The sequence below is a fragment of the Zootoca vivipara genome, chromosome 2, assembly GCF_965207765.1.
Source record: "Zootoca vivipara chromosome 2, rZooViv2.hap1.1, whole genome shotgun sequence".
Classification (NCBI taxonomy): domain Eukaryota; kingdom Metazoa; phylum Chordata; class Lepidosauria; order Squamata; family Lacertidae; genus Zootoca; species Zootoca vivipara.
In genome coordinates, this window is record NC_142584.1 from 103086729 (window position 1) to 103111734 (window position 25006).

The 25006-nt window shown below is 41.4% G+C and overlaps 1 protein-coding gene across 1 annotated transcript in view; it reads left to right on the plus strand.

The window, feature by feature from the left end:
• Positions 1–3529: 3529 nt before the first annotated feature.
• Positions 3530–25006, plus strand: part of IHO1 (interactor of HORMAD1 1) — a 33651-nt gene continuing 12174 nt past the window's right edge. The window contains exons 1-5 of the mRNA XM_035105000.3: positions 3530–3594; positions 9694–9847; positions 12822–12979; positions 23090–23138; positions 23369–23444. Of these exons, the coding sequence (XP_034960891.1) occupies positions 3539–3594; positions 9694–9847; positions 12822–12979; positions 23090–23138; positions 23369–23444 (493 nt within the window). The 5' untranslated portion in view covers positions 3530–3538. The remainder of the gene's footprint in view (positions 3595–9693; positions 9848–12821; positions 12980–23089; positions 23139–23368; positions 23445–25006) is intronic.

The following is a 25006-nucleotide window of genomic DNA, read 5'->3' on the forward strand; positions in this document are numbered from 1 at the left end:
CTAGTTGCACTACAGACTTTCATTTGTGTTCTAACAGCTTAACTGTCATGGCTCCCCCTAAAAAATCTTGGAAATTGGTGAGGTGTTAAAAAGTCTGTTGGAAATTTCCTAGCCTCTCCCTCAATTCCAAGGATTGTAAGTAGAGAGAATGAATATTAAACCAGCTTTGAGGCAACCTAACAGGTTCCACCTCTTTCTCTCTGACTTTCAGGCTGTAAGCTTATATACCCCAATCTGAGACTCAAATACCCCATTGGATTCCAAGGTACTTTTGCTTCTGAATAGACATGCATGACCACACGGACATCATCATCATCATTATCATCATCATCATCATTATCATCATCATCGTTATCATCATTATTCTTCTCCACATGAACTTTTAAGAGACCGTTCAGAGCTAGGCAACAGGCAAGTGTAACTTTTGATTTACATTTATATGCACTGACTTAAAAAGTGTGTTTGTTCTTCCCTCCTGACTTGGCTACCATAACCATTTCTTTACACAGAAAAACTTGTGGGGCTGGATTGCTGAGGTCTTAATATTTGGAGTAATGGGGTTCATAGCTGCCAAGTTCTCCCTTTTTTTAAGGGAAATTCCCTCATGAGAAAAGGGAAAACTTGGCAGCTATGATGGGGTTTCCAGATTTATTTTTTTCAGGGGATGAAGAGTCCTGACTGAGATCTCTTGAAACAGTAACTGAATGTTGTGAGGGGTTTAGATCTTCCCGAGTGGAATTTCTCTTGAGGTGGAACCTGATTTATTTTTTAAACATAGCAGTTTAAAATAATAATATCTGTACACGTAACCCAAGTCTGTGGTGCTTCAATCTTCCTCATGCTCTGAAAAGACGGTGAGATTAGGAAAAACAAGATTGCACGCTCCCAAATGGGGAGTTTCGGCTGTGAAGGGAAGGTGGAAACGGGATGGGGACGTTTCTTGTGAGGGAGGCGATAACGTTAATTCGGTCAAGGAACTAATATACTTATTTTTATTGAGGCGCTGCCTCTCTGGGGGAGGTGGTAGCGAAAAGACTTGTGCTGGCCTTGTGCGATATGCTTAGCGCGTGGAACAGCATTAAAATTTTATATACTGTATATAGCGAGGATCCCTCGCTCCGTGAGGGAGAACCGTGAGGGAGCCTCTCGAGGCGCTTCGCCTGAGGAAGAGCGACAGGCGCCTCTCGCGCGCTGCGGAACAAATTCCCGCGCCCCCTAAGCCAGGGAAGGCGGAAGAAAGGAAGGCCTGCTGAAAGAAAAGAGGAGGAGGAGGCACGTTAGGTTTGCAGTTTAAACAAATGCCCACACGTCAGCTCCGCATACTCCCAGGAAAATTCCTCAAAGGGCAGGAGGAGCTTCATCAGCAGCCCAACCCCAAGAGGGGAGCAGTGCTCCCGCCTCAAGTCCCTCTTGGTTTTACATTGGCACTTGGGGGGCGGCTGCTGGTTGCAAATCATGCAGAGGCAGCAATGGTTATTCCAATAACTTTAAGCGCCTTCCAGGCACGAGTGACTTTGTAAACGGTAGCCGGGGGTGTTGGGGTATGAACCGTTCAGGCCGTCAAAAACACACAAAAAGTCAAAGTGACGCCAATGGGACCTGCCACAAAATGGTGCAGCGTGGTGGAGCCGCTTTGCAGAATCTAAGCATTATTTATTTATTTATTTATTTGCGAGGGGTGTTTTGCCCCTTAGTTTTTCCTTGTGGGGGTATTTTCCAAAGATGTTGATGCATGGGCATAGCCAGGATTTTTGTTGTTTGGGGGGGGCAGGCCTTTTGTTAGGTGAGGCGCAGAACCTCAGCTATGCTTTTTGTATTGATTTGTATTGATTTAGGTGGGGCAACTGTCCCCCCCCCCGGCTACGCCCATGTGCTGATGTCGTCTTTTCCCCCAAGCATGTTGCTATCAAGCTCCCTCTTTCCCCTCCTTTTGTCGGCACTGTTTTGCCAACGACACAATTTGCTGGGACACAGTTTGCTGTTGTAGTAGGAGGGTGCATGGGTGTCCTAACTGAGCCCTGATTTTTCTGTGTGCATGCTAAGCATGTTAGCTTCCACACATTTTTTCAAAAGGCATGTTTTTTTCAAATCTGCATTTTCATTCCCCCCCCCCATACGTTTCTATTCCAGGGCTTTTCATCTACCCCAGTTGGAGGAACTTGACACACCATATATTTAAAGCACATCCCCACCCCCAAGAATCCTGGGAACAGGAGTTTAAGGTGCTTGGAACTGTAGCTCTGTGAGGGGGTAAACACTGGTGTTTCATATGTATTGTGTATAAATGTGTGTTATATGTATCGTGAACCTGGGCTGTTGTTTGTTGTTTTCTACCTGCCCTCAATCACTTTTCCACCCTCCATTACCTTTCTTGGTAGTGGTGCCCTCCCTCTAGAATGCCCTTCCTTCGGATGTCAAGGAAATAAAAAGCTATCTGACCTTTAGAAGACATCTGAAAGCAGCCCTGTTTAGGGAAGTTTTTAAAGGATTGATGTTTTTATGATGTTTTTAGATATGTTGGGCTGGGGAAACTCAGCCAGATGGGCGGGGTATAAATGTAACAACAACAACAACAATAACAACTTAAAAAAGAAGCCAGGAAATGAGTATCAGCATTATCAATTTCTATTTGTTATTATCAATTTCTATTTGTTAGAAAAAGTTGATACTGAGGTCTCTCACAAGAATAGTATTTGACTTGCATAAGGCTTGTGCAAGAGTAATTAAGAGGCCTTCTACAAGAGTTCTTTTATTATTTTTTAAAACAACAGCAGCAGAAATCCTGATACTGTATATGGATTGTGATTACAGTTTCCTTGGTAACCCCACACATTTATTGTGTGGTGATCATGAGAGAATTGATATTCCAAATTGAGGGTGCCTTCAGCATGTAGAAATAGGTGGAAATAGATGTTTTTCATTTGGTTTTGGCGACCTCCAGAAATAAAATGGCTAGGTTGTGTTCAGCTGAAGAACAGGATATGGTGACAGAGGCCACTCATCAAAATGTCACACCATAGCTGCCCTTAAAAAAAAACCCTAAAGAAAAACCACAATGGCCATCCCCATTGCCAATGTACAATGGGTTATTTTTGCATATTGGATTTTCTTGTGGGAAGTGAAAAATCTAGTTTACGTGTAAACAAACTTCTATGGACTGGCATTCTAATGAAAGTGACTTCAAATTGTGACCATGAGCAACGCTGATTCCAAAATAAACTCCCAACTTGAAGCACCCTGTGTTTCACTCCTGTTGATTTTTAATGCTGAGTGGCACTAGAATCTTGACAATAACAACCAAAACAAATGCAATTTCTTTGCCTGGTGGTGTCCATTCTTGGAGCAAGGTGTTCAGTAATTTGCATGGAGAGTGTGTCTTGTTTTAGGGTAGCTTTCTCCCACTGCCTAGCTTTCATGACAGTCGTGGAGGAAACAGCTGCTAAAATTGATGTCTTGCTGAAACTGTATGAGAAGAATAATGTACCACACTGCAACATTCACATATTTCTCTTTATGTTTTAACAGGCCAGCCTGGGAAATGAATCCAAATCTCTGGAATGTCAAAGAGATGTTTAGCACTCCTATAAAGATGGGGTAAGCAGGTTATTGCTGCCATTGTTATAGGAGCATTCTTGTGTCATTATCTCCTGGTATGCCCCGCGGAGGACCTTAAGGTCCACAAACAACAATATTCTGGAGATCCCGAGCCATAAGGTGGTTAGATTGGCCTCTACTAGGGCCGGGGCCTTTTCAGTATTGGCCCCAACTTGGTGGAACACTCTTTCACAGGAGACCAGGGCCCTGCGGGATTTGCCATCTTTCCGCAGGGCCTGCAAGACAGAGCTGTTCCGCCTGGCCTTTGGGCTGGACTTAGTCTGACCCCTGTGTTTTTCCTCCCTCATGGTTTGGATTTATGGACTACTTAAAATGAGGCTGCATTTTAAATTTTAATATTGTATTTTAATCTGTATTTTAATTAATTGCTTTTTATGTTTTATTGTAATTTTATTGGTGTTAGCCGCCCATAGCTGCCAAGTTATCCCTTTTTTAAAGGGATTTTCCCTTATGCTGAATAGGCTTCCTCGCGAGAAAAGGGAAAACTTGGCAGCTATGTAGCCGCCCTGAGCCCGGTTTTGACTGGGGAGGGTGGGGTATAAATAAATTATTATTATTATTATTATTATTATTATTATTATTATTATTATTATTATTATTATATTTGACAGTGCATAAATTCCAACCATGGGTTCCGATTCTGGTTTGGACGCTATAACTAACCCTAACTATAGTTTGGCCTATAAAGCCTTAAATGGCTCATCAAGGAGCTCCTCTCTGCTCTCTCCATATGAACCTACAGGGACCCTGAGATAATCATCTGAGGCCCCCTTCTTCATGTGTCTCCTTCCATGAGAGGTCTGCAGGGTGGCAACACAAGAACAGGCCTTTTCTGCAGTGGCTCCTCATTTGTGGAATGCTCCCCCCAGAGAAGTCTGGCGCTTTCATTATGTGCCTTCCTCATCAACCAGGCCTTTGGTTGATTAACATGTTATACCCCTCTTAAATGTGTTTGGGGGTGGGTTATTTGTTTTTTTATGGGTTTTTTTTATTATTGTTTTTATCAGGTATGTTGTGCTTTTATATTGTATTTTTATGTTGTGAACTGCCCTGAGATCTGCAGATGAAGGGTGGTATACAAATTTTAATAATAATAATAATAATAATAATAATAATAATAATAATAATAATATGTCAGTGGCATACTGGGGATCATAGAATTGTAGAGTTGGAAGGGACCCCAGAGTCATCTAGTCCAACCCCCTGCAATGCAGGAATCTCAACTAAAGCATCTGTGACAGATGGCCATACAACCTCTGCTTAAAAACCTAATGAATGAGAGTCCACAACCTCCCAATAGAGTCTATCCCACTTTCGAACAGCTATAATAGGAATACTACTACTACTAATAATAATAATAATTTTATTATTTATATGCCGCCTGACTGGGTTCTTCCTGATGTTTAGTCGGAATCTACTTTCTTGTAACTTGAAGCCACTGGGTTGAGTCCTATTCTCTAGAGCAGGAGAAAGCAAGATAAAGAAATCTCCACATAGAAAAGCTCCTGCTGGGTCTTCGAGTATGGTTTTTGAACATTACACTGCTCAGAGCACTTATTTGTGCATATCAGAGCTATTTCATAATGTGCAGATTAGCTCTTAGTGATCTGGACAGCCTAGTGCCCTTGCTTTTAGAGAAATAAAGAATTTCTGCCTCTGTGAATTGGATTGAAAAGCATTTCATTAGTCTAAATTAGAATTTACAATGCAATGCATGATTATGCAATCTGAAGCCCATGACCTTGTGATTTTTAAGAAAGCCATCATCTCTAAGAAGTAGGGCAGATTGCATTTATATGGTTGATATAGTATTTAAGGTGACATGCAAATACATCCATCAAATGGAAGGTGATGTATAATTTGTTACTTTTTCTGAAAATGTCTGATCTTATATCATGCTACAAGAACACAGACTTAGTAATATATTTTAATTTTACTTGAGGGGGAATATTAAAATGTGTGGAAGATACTGTTTTACTGCCAGATTAAATTATTCTAGGCTTTGCAAGCATTTTATCTCTGTAATTTCCCTTGTGCTGTTTACAGTACAAAGCTTATTATGTGAAAGGGCCTCTCTAGTCATGATGAAGACAGTGCTGAAATGAATCATGATGCTCAGAATATAATTTACTCATTATATAACTGTGCAGCTTATTCTGTTGCATTTATGAGCTTGCTTATAAGTTTTTCATTTAAGAAGTAACAGAAGAATAGGTTTTACACCTAGGATGTAGCAAAATACCCAGTGTTTTTCCTGTTGTAGACATTGAGAGAAAACAGCGGCAGGGCAATTTATAAAAGTGATAGGAGCAAAGTAGCAAAGTAGCAATCTTTAGACCCATTTCACAAACAGATTAATCCCCTGTGTAACACCAGCACAGCCACATGACAAATTTGGCCCACTGAGCATATGCTCTCTAAATTAACCTTCTAAAACTGTCACAAAAATTCACAGGTGTATGCACTAAATCCTCTGCTATTGTGCTTTGCTATGATGGTGGATGAGGAGGAGGATTAAAACAAGAAAATTAATAATTTATTTGCCAATTAAGGGAAATGTACTTACGTCAGGCAGGCGAGTTAATAGAATTTTAGGCAGAAGGAGTCAACAAAACCAATATGGAGAACAGTGCGATTAATTTTCTCTGGCATGATTTACCATTTATTTAAACACATGCTGCTTGATTGTATTACCATCTAGTAGTTTTCAAGGTCTGTTTTTTTAATAAAAAAAACAAGGCTTACTAGATTCATATCTAAATCAATTTTCATGTTTTCTCCCAGTGTAAGGATAGCACAGTTATATAGGAAGACTCATAAGGGGGCATCAGAACCTGTGGCTCTCCAGATGTTGCTGGACTCCAACTCCCATAAGCCACAGCTAATATAGCCAGTAGTCAGGGTGGGAGTTGTAGTCCAGCAGTATTGGGAGGGTCACAGGTTCCTCATCCCTATCTTTCCCCACCGCTTGTATAAATAAATAGTTATTTGAATCAGGCAAACACATATGGCATAAGGCAGCTTGTTCACACACACTATGATCATCATGGGAGTCAGTCAGAGGATGACATGCAGGATGGATGTGGAGTAATGTGTGGTGATTAGGGCAGAGAGTTAAACTTCAGGTCAGGTCGAGTCCTGTGATACAGCTTGGTGAGAGCCTGCCTGTAGGCAGTGATTGCAGAAACACCATACCAGGGCTAGAAAAGGGTCTCAATGACAGAGGATGGAAACATGGAAAGTTCTAGCACTGCAGGGATGCTAGTGCCTGAACCACAGATGGCATCAGAGGAGTCCAGATCCCCCCCCCCCAGGCAAATAGATTGCCCTCTCCACTGTCCCCTATTGCTGGACTTTTTTGCTTACTACAAAGGAAGATACTTTTCACATACTGAGAGCCTGTATGGTGTCGTGGTTGGAGAGTTGGGTTAAGACAAGCATAGGCAAACTTGGCTCTCCAGATGTTTTGGAACTACAACTCCCATGATCCCTGACCACTGGCCCTGTTAGCTAGGGATCATGGGAGTTGTAGTTCCAAAACATCTGGAGAGCCAAGGTTGCCTATGCCTGGGTTAAGACCTGAAGCTTGCTGGGTGACCTTGCACCAGTCTCTGCCTCTCAGTCTAACCTACTTCAAAGGGTTGTGGGGATTAAAAGAGGACACGGAGAGCAATGTATGCCGCCTCGAGCTCTTTGGAGAAAGAAGTGTGATATATAAGAAATAAATAAATTTAGATATGTTCCATATGGGATAATGATAGCCCTAAAAACCTGGTGTTTTGTGGGAGGGGGGGCATAGTGGTGCTGTCAGTTTAGGACTTTGAGGCAACTGTCCAGGGTTCCACTCAACAGAATTAGCAAAGTTAACTGCACTAATATAGCACTGAATGTACAAATCTAAGGCTCTTTCTCTCAGCAAATCCCTGTTCCTGAAGCCCCAGTAGAATATTCCTCACCAACAAGAGTTGCTGCTTCACCAGGGATGAAGGTGGGATAGCAGTTACATAGGAGCTTGCTGGATCAGGCCAGTAGCCCATCTTGTCCGGCATTCTGTTCTCACAGTGGCCAACCAGATGCCTGTGGGAAGCCTGCAACCAGGACCTGAGCACAAGAACACATTCCTCCCTCGTGTGGTTTTCAGCAACTGGTATTCAGAAGCATATAGCCTCCAGCCTTTGCATATACAAATTTAATAACTGCCCTGCTCCCTTCACTAGCCCTCAGGGTGACCTAAGGAAAAAGAAATCTGGGGCAGCAAGTAAAAGGTCAGGCTACTTTAAACCAAGTGTCAGTTTAGTCCAGCAGTCTGTCAGTAACAGCAGCCAGGTGCCTCCAGAATCTCATAGGCCTCTTTGTTAGAACAGAATATGTAGTTCTGGCACACTGCATTGAAAAAGGCTGACCCATACTGTACGTTAAAACCACGCTGATTAAATGACTTGGGAAGAATTTTTATGTAAATCCATTGTGACTTTATCAAATATCAATTTCCATTACTAATGTAGGATGGAGGAAAAGTGCACAGTTGTAGGTGGTATTCAATCCCTTTTTAGATGTAATTTGTGCACGGCATAGAGCTTTGTTTGCATCTGGTACACAGCTGAGTTCATAGTCTGATGTTATTATATTTAAAACAACATTTGCATATTTATTGCATTTCTGCAGTCATATGCTTCCCAGTCATTTTTCTGATGTGTCAGTACTCCTGTTCCAACATGGCTGGCACCCTATAAATAGCAAAGATTAAAAGCAAAAGTGTTGTTTTGTTGGAATAGGGCCTCTGACATCAAATAAGCATGTCAGTGTTTGAGCTGCAACAGAAAAGTACGATCTGAAAGGATGAAAAGGGAATGATCTGGCAGGCCTAGTAGAAATCAATCCTCAAAATGTTCTCTAAACTAGAGGATAGCTAAGGACACAGAAGTAAAAGAAGAAACTTACTTTTTAAAGATGTAGATTTAAATGAATGGCTTTGTTACATGCAGTATGTTAGGATTCTAAACACACCAAAGGCTCATACCATGGGTCTTCAAAGAATCCTGATGATTTTGTAGAAGTTGCAGAGAGAAAACAGTTTTGTATGAGCTACCTGATACTGGGGTTCAGAGGATGCAAAGATACAGCTTTACTCATTCTTGCTCCGGTGGGGAAGAATAATACTGCTGCTGATGTTAGCCCAGTTCAGGACTAGGACTAGCCCTGTCTAGGATGATTGACAGAGTAGCAACATAGACCCCATATGCCCTATCCATTTAAAGCTATATCATACCACTTTAACTAGTCATATCTTCCCCCAAAGAATCCTGGGAACTGTAGTTAGTTAAGGGTGCCAGTAGTTGTTAGGAGACCCCTATTCTCAGTAAGTCACAATTCCCAGAGTGGTTTGACAGTCAATCCCTCTTCCCAGGGAATTCTGGGGATTTCAGCATCCCCAATTTTCTGACATTTCACTTATAACCTTTCTGCACAACTGTAAGCTCATTTTAAAAATAAATAAGATTTTCAGGATGATGCAGGATTCACTGCCTGTTTCCAATTCCAAAGTTCTGTCCTTATATAGAATTGTAAAATACAAGTGACCCAAGGCATAAATAATAACAAAATAATCAGTTACATCAAATTTGCAGCTGAGAACTCTTGACATATTTTCCACTTCTGTTCATTCTCCTCTTGTAATTTCAACCAAAACCTCAGACATTTAAATTTGTTGGAAGAAGGGATGATCAATTGTATTACTAGCAACATACAAACGTTATTTCTGAATGCCATGAGAAGAATGATACATGCCTTAAATCAATGATACTAGGATTCCATGTTTCGTGGCTTATTTCTTTCTGATGAATAGTGGAAGATCCTCTGCCTCCACATGAACATTCATCAGGATTGCCAAGCATTTAATACTGTTTTGTTATGGAGTTTAGGCAGTTTTGGGTATGATAAAGGACCAAATATATTTTGGCTGTGCTGTATGTTTTTGTTGTTGTTTAGTCGTTTAGTCATGTCCGACTCTTCGTGTATGTTTTTAATATATTGTCATTACTATTTTTTACACTTGCTTTTTCTGTTTTCCTGTTTCAGGCCTAACAAACCATTGAACTGGACCAGTGATTACAGCAGTATGAGTGACTCTCAGTTCCTTTTTGGTTCCCAGTTCTGCCCGGAGAATTCACAGTCAGCACTGACCCCACTTGAATTGAGACAAGAAAAAAGTTCACAGCAAAATTCTCAGGATGTGAGTCTGATGTGTAATGTTTCTATGCTAGCAATTTTCTGCCTTTGGGGAATTAGTAAAAATTTAACATTATATAGAGTTTGTTATTACATTGCTTCCTGCAGAAGCTCTATGTGGCATATTAACCTCACAACAAACGTGGCTGTGTAACCCATGACAATTTATTTCTAGAACCAATGAAGTCTGAATCAATGTAGTCCACATGCAATCTAGATCTACTGCATATTTTTTTTACCCTCTGAAAGACACCTCTTGAGAAACTATTTTCATTCTGAAAATAAAAGCTCATTGCAAATTGATTTTGCTTTACCTAACAATACGTCCATCCCAGAAAAAGGGTGCTCTAGCCACACCTGGCCAATGACATTGTTGATGACTGTACAGTGGAACCTTGGTTTATGAACACCTCGGTTTATGAATTTTCGGTTTATGAACGCCGCGGACCCATCTGGAACGGATTAATTCATTTTCCATTACTTTCAATGGGAAAGTTTGCTTCAGTTTATGAACGCTTCAGTTTATGAACAGACTTCCGGAACCAATTACACCCATGCTTCAGTTTATGAACACTTCAGTTTAAGTACTCCGCGGACCCGTCTGGAACGGATTAATCCACTTTCCATTACTTTCAATGGGAAAGTTTGCTTCAGTTTATGAACGCTTACTCCGCGGACCGTCTGGAAAGGATTAATTCACTTTCCATTACTTTCAATGGGAAAGTTCGCTTCAGTTTATGAACGCTTCAGTTTATGAACAGACTTCCGGAACCAATTGTGTTCATAAACCGAGGTACCACTGTATACCAATATCACAATCACTACTTTCTTCTTCATTACCAGGGACACATGCAGGGAGAAAAAGGCATGGAATAACCCAATCAAGGGGAGGGGTTTCAAATGTGGGAGACTGAGTAAGCTGCTTTGGGATGCAGAACTGTGGCTAGGGAATGTGGACCAAGGAGAAAGAGAAAGGCCTGAAGAGATCCTGATGGACTGGAAATTTGCTTGAAAGGAATAAGGTGTTACTGTACTGGTGTTGGGTTAAAAGTGTAATTGTGTTCTATTATCGGTTTTTGATTATGTGTCTTCTAATGCCTTTGCTAACTTGTTTGTTACTTTTCTACAGGAAACTTGTATTTTGCTGTTTGCTTGTTTATCTTGGAACAGGTGTCTTGTGGGGTGTGTGCAGATAGTTAAGAGCTTGGGGAAATAGGCTGTATGTAGAGACCCTTCTAATCCCTGGATCCAGAAAGTGTTGAAATATAAGACAGGCTAAGTTCTTGATGAGGTGATCACCTGGGTGATGGGCCATTAAGAGAACAAAGGAAAAGGGCTCTGTGTGAGTTAGCAAATGGGTGGGGCCCCTGTGGGGCCCCTCCCTCAACTTGTAGTTAGTTAGAAGGGAAAAGCAGAGTTATTACAGTGATATGAACTAGATGAAAAAGAAGCAAGCTGGAGAGAGGCAGAACAATGTTCGATTTCTGTTTGAATCCAAGGCTATAGCTAGGAGAGAAACAAGACAAATGTAGGGTGGTAATGCTGTGAACCCCTCCATCATAGGCTCAGGTTGTAAATATGTGTAAATAAACCATATATCATAAAGATGCCACAGGTAGTCTCAGCTATGCCTCATTCCTAAACCCTAGGTGAGCGCCTGGAATCCCTGGAATTTCACACAGCTCAGAGATTGGGGTAGCATGCAATGCTACAAAATAGTTGCTTCTCTGATACGGCTAGAGGCTACTTCTACACAAAGAAGTAGACTTCTGTAAATATGACCTCCATTGGGAGGAAGGCCAGGCGTCTCCAGCAAAACCCAGTAGTTGGAAGTGTGCCATTTACAACTCATTCGTCATTTTTCACTGAAATCATGCTTAAATCATGCACATCCTCAAGGGTCAAAACAAAAAGAAATCTAGAGCTCATCTAAACTTCCACTTGTCTCAACTCTTTCCCTGGGGAAAAGCTGCTCTTTAGTGCTGAATCGGAGTAAACATCAGTGAGGTTTCTGCAGATTGACCTTTGGTCCAATTTAGTGCTAAATAACACGTTTTCCCTGGGACAACAATGGGGCAAGCAGAAAATTGTCCAGAGCTGTGTTTTCTAGGTACAGGACAAGCAGAAGTATGGACAAGCCCCTAATGTTCGAGATTCAAAAGTACAATGTGGTCCTCTCTGATGTCCAGATACTTTTTGATCTATCTGCACTTTGTAAATGGATTTTCCTACATTTTTGAAGATGAAAGAGAGTAATCCAGCAGGATAGGCTTTCTGCTTAAATAGAAGATCAAGGGAGTGAGGTTTCCATTTTCTTCTACAGTGGTTTGGTGGGTTAAAAGCAGGCCTTTTCTTCCTGAAATGCCAACAACTCATAAGAACATAAGAAGAGCCTGTTGGATCAGCCCAATGGGCTCATCTAGTCCATTATCCCGTTCTCACAGTGGCCAGCCAGGTGCATATGGCAAGCCCACAAGCTGAGAGCAACAGCACTCTTCTCTCATGTACGTGATTTTTTAAAATGAATTGGTGGTGTAGAAAAAGAAAGGAAAGGAAAGAAAAAGAAGGAAGGAAGAGAGAGAGAAAGAAAGAAAAAGAAAGAAAGAAAGAAAGAAAGAAAGAAAGAAAGAAAGAAAGAAAGAAAGAAAGAAAGATGCTTTACTCAAAGTAGTTCTGCCTGGAGATTCCAGGGATTGAGTTGAAGATGTTTTGCATCACAAAGCTATACCCCTTGCTTTCCTTTCCTTTTTTAAAATTGAATTGTATTTTAGCATAACCATGTTTAGCTGCTATGAAATCTTTCTGACTGAACAGTGGAGTATATCTTTTTGAAACAAATGTACTTCTCTGAAAAAGAAGCTGTGTTTCCTAGTAAGAGTGTACCGGTAGTTGCTAGAGCCTGGGTGATGCTTTATCTGTCTTTCTGTTTATGCATATTAAATATTAGCACATGTTGTCTCTCTTTCTCTCAAAAACAGAACGAGCCCAGTATTTTTGCCAAATACCAGTCTAAACCACAGCTCTTTGGAGGGGATGGAAAGGAGAAAGGACCATTTAATTTTCCAGCTGGAAGATTCAAAGGTGTCTTGGAGCAATTCGAAGAGAATAAGAAAAAGATCAAGGAAAAACATGATAAGTATGCAAACTGCTGTGAAATCAGTTGACTCTCCCTTCTATTGAATACAATTGTGTAAAAGTCCTACAAGACCCCCCCCCAATAAGTATCATTGCAGCTTGGCTAAGAAACTGTTTAGTAAAGAGGTCTCACTCCCACACTGACAGCTCCTCTACTGTTAATGCAACTTCGCCACCCTCTCTGCAACAGATCACATTGTGCACCCAGCATGGTGCAGACAGAAAGCCAGGAGTGGTCATGGGCTGATGTGGCTCAGGAGCCAGTCATTGCATCTGGCAGATGCCATGGGGCAGGACCAGTGGAAGGCCTTTAAAGGGTGCTACAGCAGGTCTCTTCTCTTTCCTGTTGCCTGAATTGGTGCTTCCAAATTACTACTATTTTTGGATGGGATCCAATCACATACTGGCAATTCTAGTTTGCACAGCTACAGTTGATTGAGAGGTCTTGCGCAGCAAAACCACTTCCCTGAAAGATTGAACTTTTTGTCACAAGCGATGGGAAAATGCACTGAAAATTCTGGGGTATCACTTGCTCGATGCAACATCATCTAACCTCCCCCACAAACAAATCAGGGTGAAAGCTTCCTAAATAATCAGTGTCATCAAGCCTACCCAAATCAGGATGAGTACTGAATAAACAGGTAGTCTGAAAGCATTCTCAGTGGGAAAGCACTCCTTTTTCAATATGGGTTTGGCTTTCCCTCTGTCCATAAAGCATAAAGATTGTGCTGTGTAGGCTACTGCTTTCTGTGTTTGTGCTGCTGGAGGATTTGATCCCCTGGCTACATGAGCCCTATAAGTGTGTGTGTGTGTGTGTGTGTGTGTGTGTGTGTGTGTGTACATACTTTGATAGCCATCGGTGTCCTCATCTGCTACATGGTCTAGCAGGGATCTGTCTTAAGTTGCCATGTGACTTTTGAGGATTAGATGGAGCCATTCAGTACATCCAGTCCCTCCAGAAATATATATATATTGTGGACATGCACTAAAACAATGAGAACATAAGAAGAAGAGCCTCCTGGATCAGGTGTGTGACCCATCTGGTCCAGCATCTTGTTCTCACAGTGGCCAACCAGATGTCTATGGGAAGCCCATAAGATTCTAAGCCACTGGCATTCAGAGGGATACCACTTCAAACTCAGGAGGTGGAAGGGTGCTAAGGACTATCATGTCCAGAGTACAGTCATACATTGGATCCCGAACGCCCTGGAACCTGGACATTTTGGCTCCCGAACGTTGCAAACCCGCAAGTGATAGTTCCAGTTTGCAAACCTGCAGCCAATCAGAAGCATCAGTTTGGTTTTCGAACGTTTTGGAAGTCGAACAGACTTCCGGAACGGATTCAATTCGACTTCCAAGGTACAACTGTATAGTGATCTTAATCTCAGGGTCATGGGTTTGAGCCCCACGTTAGGCAAAAGATTCCTGCATTGCAAGGAGTTGGACTAGATGACCCTTGCGGTCCCTTTCAACTCTACAGTTCTATGATAATATGTCCTGCACAGCACCATCCAAACACAAATGTATATTAGTCTGAACAGGGAACTGGCTATATAGCAGATCCTCTCAAGGGAGAAATGAGAGTGTACAATGTTTGCCTTAGCCTAATAGGCATTAACTTTCCATCTGCTCTTTGTCAGGAGGAGAGGAGTCTGTCTTGTCAAGTTCCATTTGAGTGAATTTCGGGGGCGGGAAGGAATTGTCTAACAAAAAATGCAGAGAAATGCCTTATGGCTGAACAAAAGCACTGCTATGCCAGTCTTTACATTTTGATCAAAAGTAGGACATCATTAGAATGATTGGTATGTTTTGAGGGAATGTATGTGTTTTTAAAATGTATACCTTTATCATATAAACAAGCATTTTAATGCTGTGTGTTCTAGTGATATTACAGCCTCCCTATGACATTCTTTAATACACACTTTGTTAGTAAGAGAGGATTAGGATGGACCCTAAGAAAAACCACAGAAGTCCCCCCCCCCCCCCGCCCTCAGCAAGCTATGCAATAACTTCAAGTGTGAGGGATTTTAATGACCCCCCCCCCCCCGGTGGAGTGATGAATAATTCCAGTCAGGTACATATTATGTTCAGAAAAAAAGATGTGATAAAAATATGGGAAAAAATGTGTTTGTGTGTTCTTGTAGAAAAGCTATATTTTGATGGAAAGACTTCAGGCAATTGTAGTTGCTCAAATGATTATTTCTCCTCTGACAAAATACATTGAAAAACTTCTGATAAGACAACCATTGAAAATCTATTGAGAAACATTATCCACAAGCAAATTAAAAGCAAGATTGACAACCATCTGATTTTATAAACATTTAGAGAAAATTCTAAATGCAGATTTATTGTTGTTGTTGTTTTTAAAAATCTTACGCAATTTCTTCTCGTTCTGTCATAATCCCCTTACCCAAAGCATCATCCCTTATCATTATCATCTACATCTGCAGAGAATTGTTGCCTTTGAGCTTTGTCCTCTCAATGTAGGGTTCCCTTTTTGTTTTTCTGAGCCCATATATAATGCAAGAGCATTATTTTTTCCCTACATATGGCAAGTTCTAAGATATGCCTGACCACTTTTGATTGGATTTCACATGGGCAATTCTCATCCACCATTCCTGCTATCTGAAGTTATGTGTCTTGTTCATTATCACCCCACTTCCCACCTTCCACGTTTCCCCCCACTTCAGCTACTGATCTTGTTGCTGCTTGCAGAGCTTGTTCCTATATACCTCTCTGTTGCGTTGTCAACAACCAGGGCAGAAAGAAGTCTCTGTGAAGCCATGCCTATTTTATGGCACATGCCACACAGGACAGCATTGCAAAGAATAACTTGAGTACTGGCCCTTTGCCATGGTGTAACAAATACAAGTCTGGAACTGTATTTGGCATCTCTCAATTGCTCCTGTTGAAGATGTTGTTCTTTCTTAATCAGGGACAGGGAACTGGCAGCCCATGGACCAGACGTGGCCTGTGGCATCTTTGGATCCTACTCACAGGCTCAATGTCACTTGTGCTGATTGAAGCTTCCCTCCTTCCCCGAGCCTAACAACTGTGTGGATAGGGGTGAATTTTGTAGAGGGGGGATTGCAGCTGGGGAGGAAAAGCTTAACCCTCGTAATGCACACTGCAGCCTTACCCTCAAAATGCTCCCCTTCCTGCCCCCCAAAAGGAAGAAGCTGGTTAAGATTATATGTCATTTTAAATGTGTTTGTGGGAGAGGGGGTTATGGAGCCCCCCTTTTGTTCTTGTTTGAATTATGTATTTTGTATTTATTTTGTTGCTGTGAACCAGCCTGAACTCTTTGGATGTAGGTTGGTTGGTTGGTTGGTTGGTTAGATAGATAGATAGATAGATAGATAGATAGATAGATAGATAGATAGATAGATAGGCAGGCAGGCAGGCAGGCAGGCAGGCAGGCAGACAGACAGACAGACAGACAGACAGACAGACAGACAGACAGACAGACAGACAGACAGATAGAAGCTGATCTGACTGACAACCTTCTGCTCTGGCACTGAGCAACACAAAGGAGGACATTTAATTTAAGTCAGTAGTCTTCAACCTTTCCTGACCCAAGACCCTCTTTTAACCCAAACATGGATTTGGGAACCCAGGTCTTTCTTTTTAATAATATATTTGTGTGGTGGCAGTGCTGCTGCTGTGACCCACACCCTGTAAGTAGTGGGCCCCAGCATCCCAGTTGAAAGCCAGTGACTCCGCTTGTGGGGACATTGTCCCTTTAACTGGGTTGTGCCTAAGTGCATCATGTGGGACTGGAAGGCCCCTCTGAGTAGCAGAATGATTAAGCAACAGATCAGCTATGGCTTTCCATAACAGAGGCTCCTCATCTTGTAAATAGTTAATAAAGTTTATCTTATGTTTATGGACATCCTGTATTCTGCAAGTTATTAATCTAAGAATAACACACCCCTCTCCTCTACAAGAATTCTGTTTTCAAATGGATACAGCCCCTACACAAAAATAATATCCGCCGTAAAATTATTATAGATCTGCAACTTTGTTTTGATGGTTTTGTGTAAAATCGAATGTAGTGGGTTTTTTTTTACAACATTGTTTTTATCTTGGGTTTTCAAACCTTTTACCTACTAATTTCCAAATTTAATTTTCATCCTAGTTTATCGACAAGTTCATTATGTGGTATGGGTTTATCTAGAGTTCAGTTAAAATAGAAGAAACTTGGTTGTGTTGAGTATCACGGTTCTGTTTTGCTTGCTCTTCACAAATCACCACAACTTTGTTCCTTACGGCTGCTGTTGGGAAGTTGCCAAAAAAATGCTTCTAAATTAAAATTAATTGGAGTGCTTGTCCTCTAGGAACACAGTCCAAAAAAGCTTTCTGTGGGCTTGGAGGAGAAATTTTCCACTGCAGCAGTCTGAGGTACTGAAAAGGCAAGCAGCTTTTCAGTTTACTTTATAGTTTACAAAGTAAGTTCCTGCATCTGGAAACGTCAAAGAAACCTCCAACTTTTTTCTCTGTTATTTTCACTGAAGTTCTTTAGGACTGTATGAAACTGCATCAAGGACCATTGCTGGTCCTCAGACCACAGGTTAAGAACTATATTCTTTTATAAAATATGGGGGGGCAGGTAAGCCCTGTCCCACAAAAGCAACCACATGATGTGGTGCACGCACACCATTTGAATGACAATGCCCATAAACATTGGGGGGGGGGGCACTCCCTCAAACATTTTATTCGGGGAGCCAAAGCCGCCTCTTGGCTCCTAGGAGTTGGCTCCTATACTCTGGGCACCTTCATTATACGGCTTTCAGATGATGCTGAGGACACACTTCTACCCTGGCTTTTGACATTTGAGGTGTATGTTATTAAAGGTAAAGGTACCCCTGACCATTAGGTCCAGTCGCGGACAACTCTTGGGTTGCGGCGCTCATCTCGCTCTATAGGCTGAGGGAGCTGGCGTTTGTCCGCAGACAACTTCCAGGTGATGTGGCCAGCATGACTAAGCTGCTTCTGGCGAACCAGAGCAGTGCACGGAAACACCATTTACCTTACTGTTGGAGTGGTACCTATTTATCTACTTGCACTTGACGTGCTTTCGAACTGCTAGGTGGGCAGGAGCTGGCACTGAACAATGGGAGCTCACCCCGTTGCAGGGATTCGAACCGTCAACCTTCTGATCGGCAAGTCCTAGGCCCCCTTATTTTTATGGTTAGAAGTTGCTTTAATACTGTAACCTGCCCTGAGACCTTAGTATATTAATAGTAATAATAATAATAATAATAATAATAATAATAATAATAATAATAAAGATTTAAGCCCGACTAAGCCGCTTCTGGTGAACCAGAGCAGAGCACACACAGAAACACCATTTACCTTCCCGCTGGAGCGGTACCTATTTATCTACTTGCACTTTTGATCGGCAAGCCCTAAGCCCTCTTATTTTTTTGTTATAAGTTGGTTTAATACTGTAACCTGCCCTTAGTAAAATAATAATAATAATAATAATATAATAATAATAATAATAATAATAATAATAATAAAGATTTAAGCCCGTTAGGCCAGCTTTGCAACTCTGCTTCCCTTGTTTTGTAGGTTTCTGCTAGAGGGAGAGACAAGGCAAAACAATGCAGAGCCTGCCAAGTTAGCTCTAATCTAATTTGATACCTTTACAAGTGTTGGTACTGACCTTTAAAGCCCTAAACTGCCTCAGTCCTGTATACCTGAAGGAGCGTCTCCACCCCCACTGAGATCCAGCGCAGAGGGCCTTCTGGTGGTTCCCTCATTGCGAGAAGTAAGGTTACAGGGAACCAGACAGACGGCCTTCTTGGTAGTGGCACCCGCCCTGTGGAACGCCCTCCCAGCAGATGTCAAGGCAATAAGCAACTATTTTACTTTTAAAAGACAACTGTTTCCTGTTTAGGGAAGTTTTTAATGTTTGATGCTGTATTGTTTTTAATATTTGGTTGGAAGCCGCCCAGAGTGGCTGGGGAAACCCAGCCAGATGGGTGGGGTATAAATAATAAACAATAAATTATTATTATTATTATTATTATTATTATTATTATTATTATTATTACACCTATCCATGGTGTCAGTATTGTGACTTCTTGTTGAACCTCTTGATGACATGATGCCTCTCACCCCACCCAACCCCATGTGGAAGACTTCCACAGGTGTAGAGGAGTTGGATATAATGCATTGAGAAAGCTCATTTCCCAAAACAGACCATAGTAATAATTGCACCCTTCTTGTAAAAGGTCAATTTTGTTGTTTAGTCGTTTAGTTGTGTCCGACTCTTCGTGACCCCATGGACCATAGCACGCCAGGCACTCCTGTCTTCCACTGCCTCCCGCAGTTTGGTCAAACTCATGTTCGTAGCTTCGAGAACACTGTCCAACCATCTCGTCCTCTGTCGTCCCCTTTTCCTAGTGCCCTCAATCTTTCCCAACATCAGGGTCTTTTCCAGGGAGTCTTCTCTTCTCATGAGGTGGCCAAAGTATTGGAGCCTCAGCTTCATGATCTGTCCTTCCAGGGAGCACTCAGGGCTGATTTCCTTCAGAATGGATAGGTTTGATCTTCTTGCAGTCCATGGGACTCTCAAGAGTCTCCTCCAGCACCATAATTCAAAAGCATCAATTCTTCGGCGATCAGCCTTCTTTATGGTCCAGCTCTCACTTCCATACATCACTACTGGGAAAACCATAGCTTTAACTATACGGACCTTTGTAGGCAAGGTGATGTCTCTGCTTTTTAAGATGTTGTCTAGGATTGTCATTGCTTTTCTCCCAAGAAGCAGGCGTCTTTTAATTTCGTGACTGCTGTCACCATCTGCAGTGAGCAAGGAGCCCAAGAAAGTAAAATCTCTCACTGCCTCCAGGTCAATATATAGTAGTAATTTTGTTTGCATTGTATTCCTGTCAGTTGAAATACTAAGCAGGACTTTATCCTCTGTAATTTCTGTGTGCCCACGCAATCATAGGTGATCAGACATTTCCTTTGTTTTGAGACATTCTAAGACTGGGTTCACCACAATGCTAAACAGGCTAGTGTTTTTCTTTTGTGATGTTTTCTTTTTGACAAACATAGCTTCATTTCCTGTATTCTAGTGGTCATGCCATTTCATGCGTATTCTAAGTGTTGTAAATGTTTTAATTCTTTTCTATGCTTCTGCCTCTTCTCCTGTACAATTCTTGAAAGAGAACATACCTTTAAGCTTTATTTTAAAAAGGACAATGAAAAGCATGACAGTATTGCTGCCACTAGCAAGATCTCCCTATCCTTGTTTAATGAATGCCGGAGACTGCAGCGGATTAACACTAACTCTTTAATTGTCTACAAGTGACTGTACAGCAGACCTAACAAACTCATGAATACAGACCTTTCGTGTACCTTGCAAGTCCTTTAGTCTTGGCTCTAGTTTCACTTTTCATGCCATACCAATAAGGCATTGCCTGTCTGTTCAGTATCACAGTTCCCCTCCTTTGAGTTATAAACTATCCTGAAGAAAAGGAGTGAGCTAAAGAACAAATCATATGAACACCCGTTAACAGTCTGGTTTTTTGTTATTTTACCCTGGGGTCATGAGTAGACTATCCGTCACTTCTAACACCTGCTAGCTGAGGAATGATGTCATCCATGGTGGGAAGAATGTAATTTTCTCTTTATTACAGTTTTATCCAGCTGTTTCAAGTCCACACACATGTAGGTACTATTCTTTTTCAGAACTGGTACCACTGGTGTGCACCAGTCAGTGAGTTCCATGATTGGTTCTATAACCCCACATCGAACCATCTTCTCTAGTTTGGCTGGTACCTTGGGAAGTAACAGGGCTGATATTCTATGTGGGCTGCATAGGGTACAGTTCCTTCTTCACGTCTTACCTTTATTGATATAGTCTTCAAAATTCCTGTCCCATTGTGAGGCTCTGCAAAGAGTTATTCTAAGCCACACGTCTGGCCCATTGTTGTAGCTGTGACATGTCTCAAAAGATTATTGGTCTCAGCTTGGAGCACATATATTTTAAAGGCACAATCTCTACCTCTGTATTGAGTTTCTAGCCATGAAATATTCTGCACAATTTAGATTCTGTCTTCCAGACCTAAAGAGCACTGTGAAAGCATACTGGAGACAGGGTGGATGGTAAAAACATCTGTAAAAGTGTGTAAAAACATCACACTTGCATCAGCTCCAGCATGTAAGCACGATGCCATTAATTTGCAGTGACACCTCCCATGGCCTCAGTAGATTTCCTTCGTTTTGGTTCTCTCTGTTGAAAGCAGGCCCTTTCGTGAATATGGTTCATCTTTGCCACGCATCAATTTTCCCCAAGACAAGGAGCAAATGAAAAAGATTTCAATAACTGTTGTGCCTGTGGGCACAAATTAGGGCATATTGGCTATAATTCTCTGCTAGAGTTATAAAAATTCGGTCTAATCTAATTAGCAGTGTCCAAATATCTTCAGAACATCTTCAGGACTAGCTAAAGAGGACCCAGTGTTATTAATTGCTGTAGTCTACCTCCCTAAGTAGTAACACTCCTTTTAATCAGTTTTCTTTTAAACAATTGTTAAAACCTATATTTATTGCCTATTGTTAGATTATTACTGTTTTTCTTTTATTGTTTTATGTATTGCATATTTATGTGTGCTGGTCAAGAACCGTAATCAATCAATCAATCAATCAATTGGCTATAATACTGATTTTTTTGTTTGTTTGTTATTATTTGCTTGTCTCTGTGGTTCCATAATCACTCAAAAACTAATAATGATGGTGATGATGATAAATCATTTTTAAAAACAGCTTGAGGAACAAAAATTATCATTATTTTAAATAAGGAGCATACCTGGATTTCTTCTACTTCTGTAATAAGTTTTGTGGCAATACCAATAATGAGAGAGCAGTGGTTTCTCATCTGGCCATCCTGCAGGCCTTCTACAATGAAAAAATCTTTTGGTGGAAAGATTTTAGCTTTGTTCCTTTGTTGAGGTGTGCAGGAATCTTGCTTCCTCACTGGATTCTCTGTGGAGTGTTCCTGATTTCTCACATGTTTAGTGAATGTAGCAGCTCCCTACGCTTCTCCCTCAGCCCTCCTACCATAGCCTGCTTTGTTCCTCCTATAAGCCTGCTGCCCTGAGGTTAAGTGGAGGATGTTGCCTTATTGCCAATGCTGAAGTAAGGGCAGCTGCCAGATGGTCAGATTCTGTATGTGGAAAGTTTAGGGGCAACACCTTGTCCTTTGGCTCTTGCAGCAAAATGATCTAGATCAGGCATAGGCAAACTTGGCCCTCCAGCTGTTTTGGGACAACAACTCCCATCATCCCTGACCACTGGTCCTGATCTAGATGGCTCTGAGTCTCCACAAATTCTGAACGTGTGTGACCTGTGCTACAGGAACTGCAACTGGTACTTTGTGGCTTCTTATTAGCCAGTGCACCCAGATGTAAAATGGTACGTACAACAATGCATAAATCAGTGCCCAACTTTCTCATACTTTACACTGTCAGGATGGTACAACCTTTCTTAGAAACATCCCCCCCCCCCCGGTTTTTCATTTGTAACTGTTTCTGCCACAGTTTCACGAAATATGAGTGTCCTTCATTCACCCAGGTAAGGGCTCCTAAGCCACAATCTCAATCTTTTCCTCTGCGTTTTTCACCTACCTAGAAGGAATACCTCCCAGACACATTCTCCAGTTCATTTTTCATTTGTTATTCCTTCACTTCCTCGGGTTACTGGCACCATTTTCAAATGTTTCCTCTTCCACAAGCCTACTATGTCCTCCCCCCCCCCCCATTTCCTTTCCCCCCATCATCAGATCTTAGCAGGTAAAACTGAGTTGTTGAAACAAGCTTGCCTACAAGTACTAGAACCCCTGATTTAGCACTTGCCATCTGTCAGCATTTCAGAAAAACAAGTTCACTGGGGATTCTTGCTAATGGAATTTACTTGACTATAGAGGTGAAAGTTCCATGGAGATAAATACTTAAATGAGGAATTAAAATGTGTTAAATCTACATTTTGCTATGTGGTGCATGCTGTCTCATGAGATTATCTTGGCTTTTTCCTGTATTTGCATTTGACTAATTTGCATACAAATTTTGTGGTTTTTTGTTTTGTTTCTCCCATTCAGCGAGCTTTTAAACACCTTTATTTTGAACACTAAAGAGAGTCTTCAAAGGGTAAGTGAATCCAAATTATAAGCTGGAAGCAGGGGTGGGAAATGTTTCAGTGCATTTCTCCTATTTTCTAATTAATAGAGCATTTGCCTTTTGTCATGCACTATGATAAAATATAATTGAACCTTCGGTTTGAATGCTTTTTGATTCAGCTGGAAACACTGACTATATTGAAAACACCATAAGGGAAATGAATAAATATTAAGTCTTTCACAAAACTATTTGTTTTGCAGCTGCACTTTTCCTTAGATAAGTTTGAAGAAACTCTGAAATCTATTTTGGATGGCTTCGGAAGCTTTTCTAAGTCAAGTAAGTCCTCAGGATATTTCTATTCCCACCAGAGTGTGGGGTCAGACTGATAATTGCATCTGGATCTGTTCACAGCTACGGGGGACCTTTCCAGATGCTATGGCTTTACCTGGGTGATCATGAACCAGTCACTATCACCATAGGAAATGCAGTGATTTATTGTATTAATTTCATCTTTATCCCATCCTTCCTCCAAGGAACACACTTTTATCCTCAAAAGAACCGTATCAGATAGGGACTTGGCAAAAGGTCACCCAGTAAGCCTCAAGGCTGAGCAGGAATTTGAACCCAGGTTCTCCTGTGCCGCTCTAACGACTGTGTGATCCTGGCTCTCCACTTGTTGTGAATGACACACTAGTTATCCACATCTCTAGTAAATGACTTTTGCCCCATAAAAGTGTGACTGGAGGTCACTTATTGTGGGGATAGTTTTATTAGTGTCTTGGAAGGGGGGGTGGGGCATTGTTTGGTGCACTTCAGGCATGTTGCCAAATCTACCCCTCTGCTTAGCTGTGTAATTTTCAGTCAGATTACTTTCCCCCATCTGTCTCCCCTGTGAACCCCAGAAATTGTGCATCTGTCCTTTCCATGGTTAGAGCACTCACTTCTGAAAATGAAGGCTCTTTCCCTATGGAGCCAGCTCATTTTCCCACACTAATGCTACCCCAAATCCCTTTTCACTTAGGTGAATATGGGAGTGGCACCTGAGGTGGCTAATACTATTATTAGTCCACTTTAATTGCCCAAACCTAAATATATGGTGTGCTCTTGAATCCCTCCCACAAAATAGTGACAGCCTAGAGGCACTTTAGATGCACCAACAGTGGCAAATTCAGACACGGACTAGGAGTATGAATTCTAGTATGGCATGACTAGAAAATTTGGTTTGCATAACATGGAACTAATTTCCTTTTTTACTGAAGGAGAAAGGGCAGCCATGAGCTAAGGATTTACATAAGGTAGTCCAGGAAGTCTATCGGCAGGCTGGGATTTAAATATTAAACTCATATTGAAGTATAATTGAAACACTGGCTACTATATTGGAAAAATTGCTTTGGACAGGTGTACACGTGTGTGTGTGTGTGTGTGTGTGTGTGTGTGTGTGTGTGAGAGAGAGAGAGAGAGAGAGAGAGAGAGAGAGAGAGAGAGAGAGAGAGAGAAACTACCTGCCAATCATTTAAAAACATTAAAATATGTTAGTATTGCTTGAAAACTTAGCTATGTTCCTATAAGGCATTGTGAAATATAGGTTTTCATATAGCAGAACACTTGGCATCTGCCATATTAACAAGCCACATTTCAGCAGAATGTTGCATCAGCCATGTTCAACATATTGCTTCTTCCATCTACACCGGTTCATCTGTATATATTTGGTTGCCAATAAACACTGCTGTTCGATTGGGATCACAGTGATGGTTAATTATCTTCCTACCATTAAGTAACTGCAGTGGAGTCTTGGAAAGATATCAGTTAAATGTGTTCCCTTTGAAATCCAAGTATCTCACCTCCTGCATCTGGTGCAAAAAGATGAAAAAGTTTCCCTCCAACTGACAGACATTTTG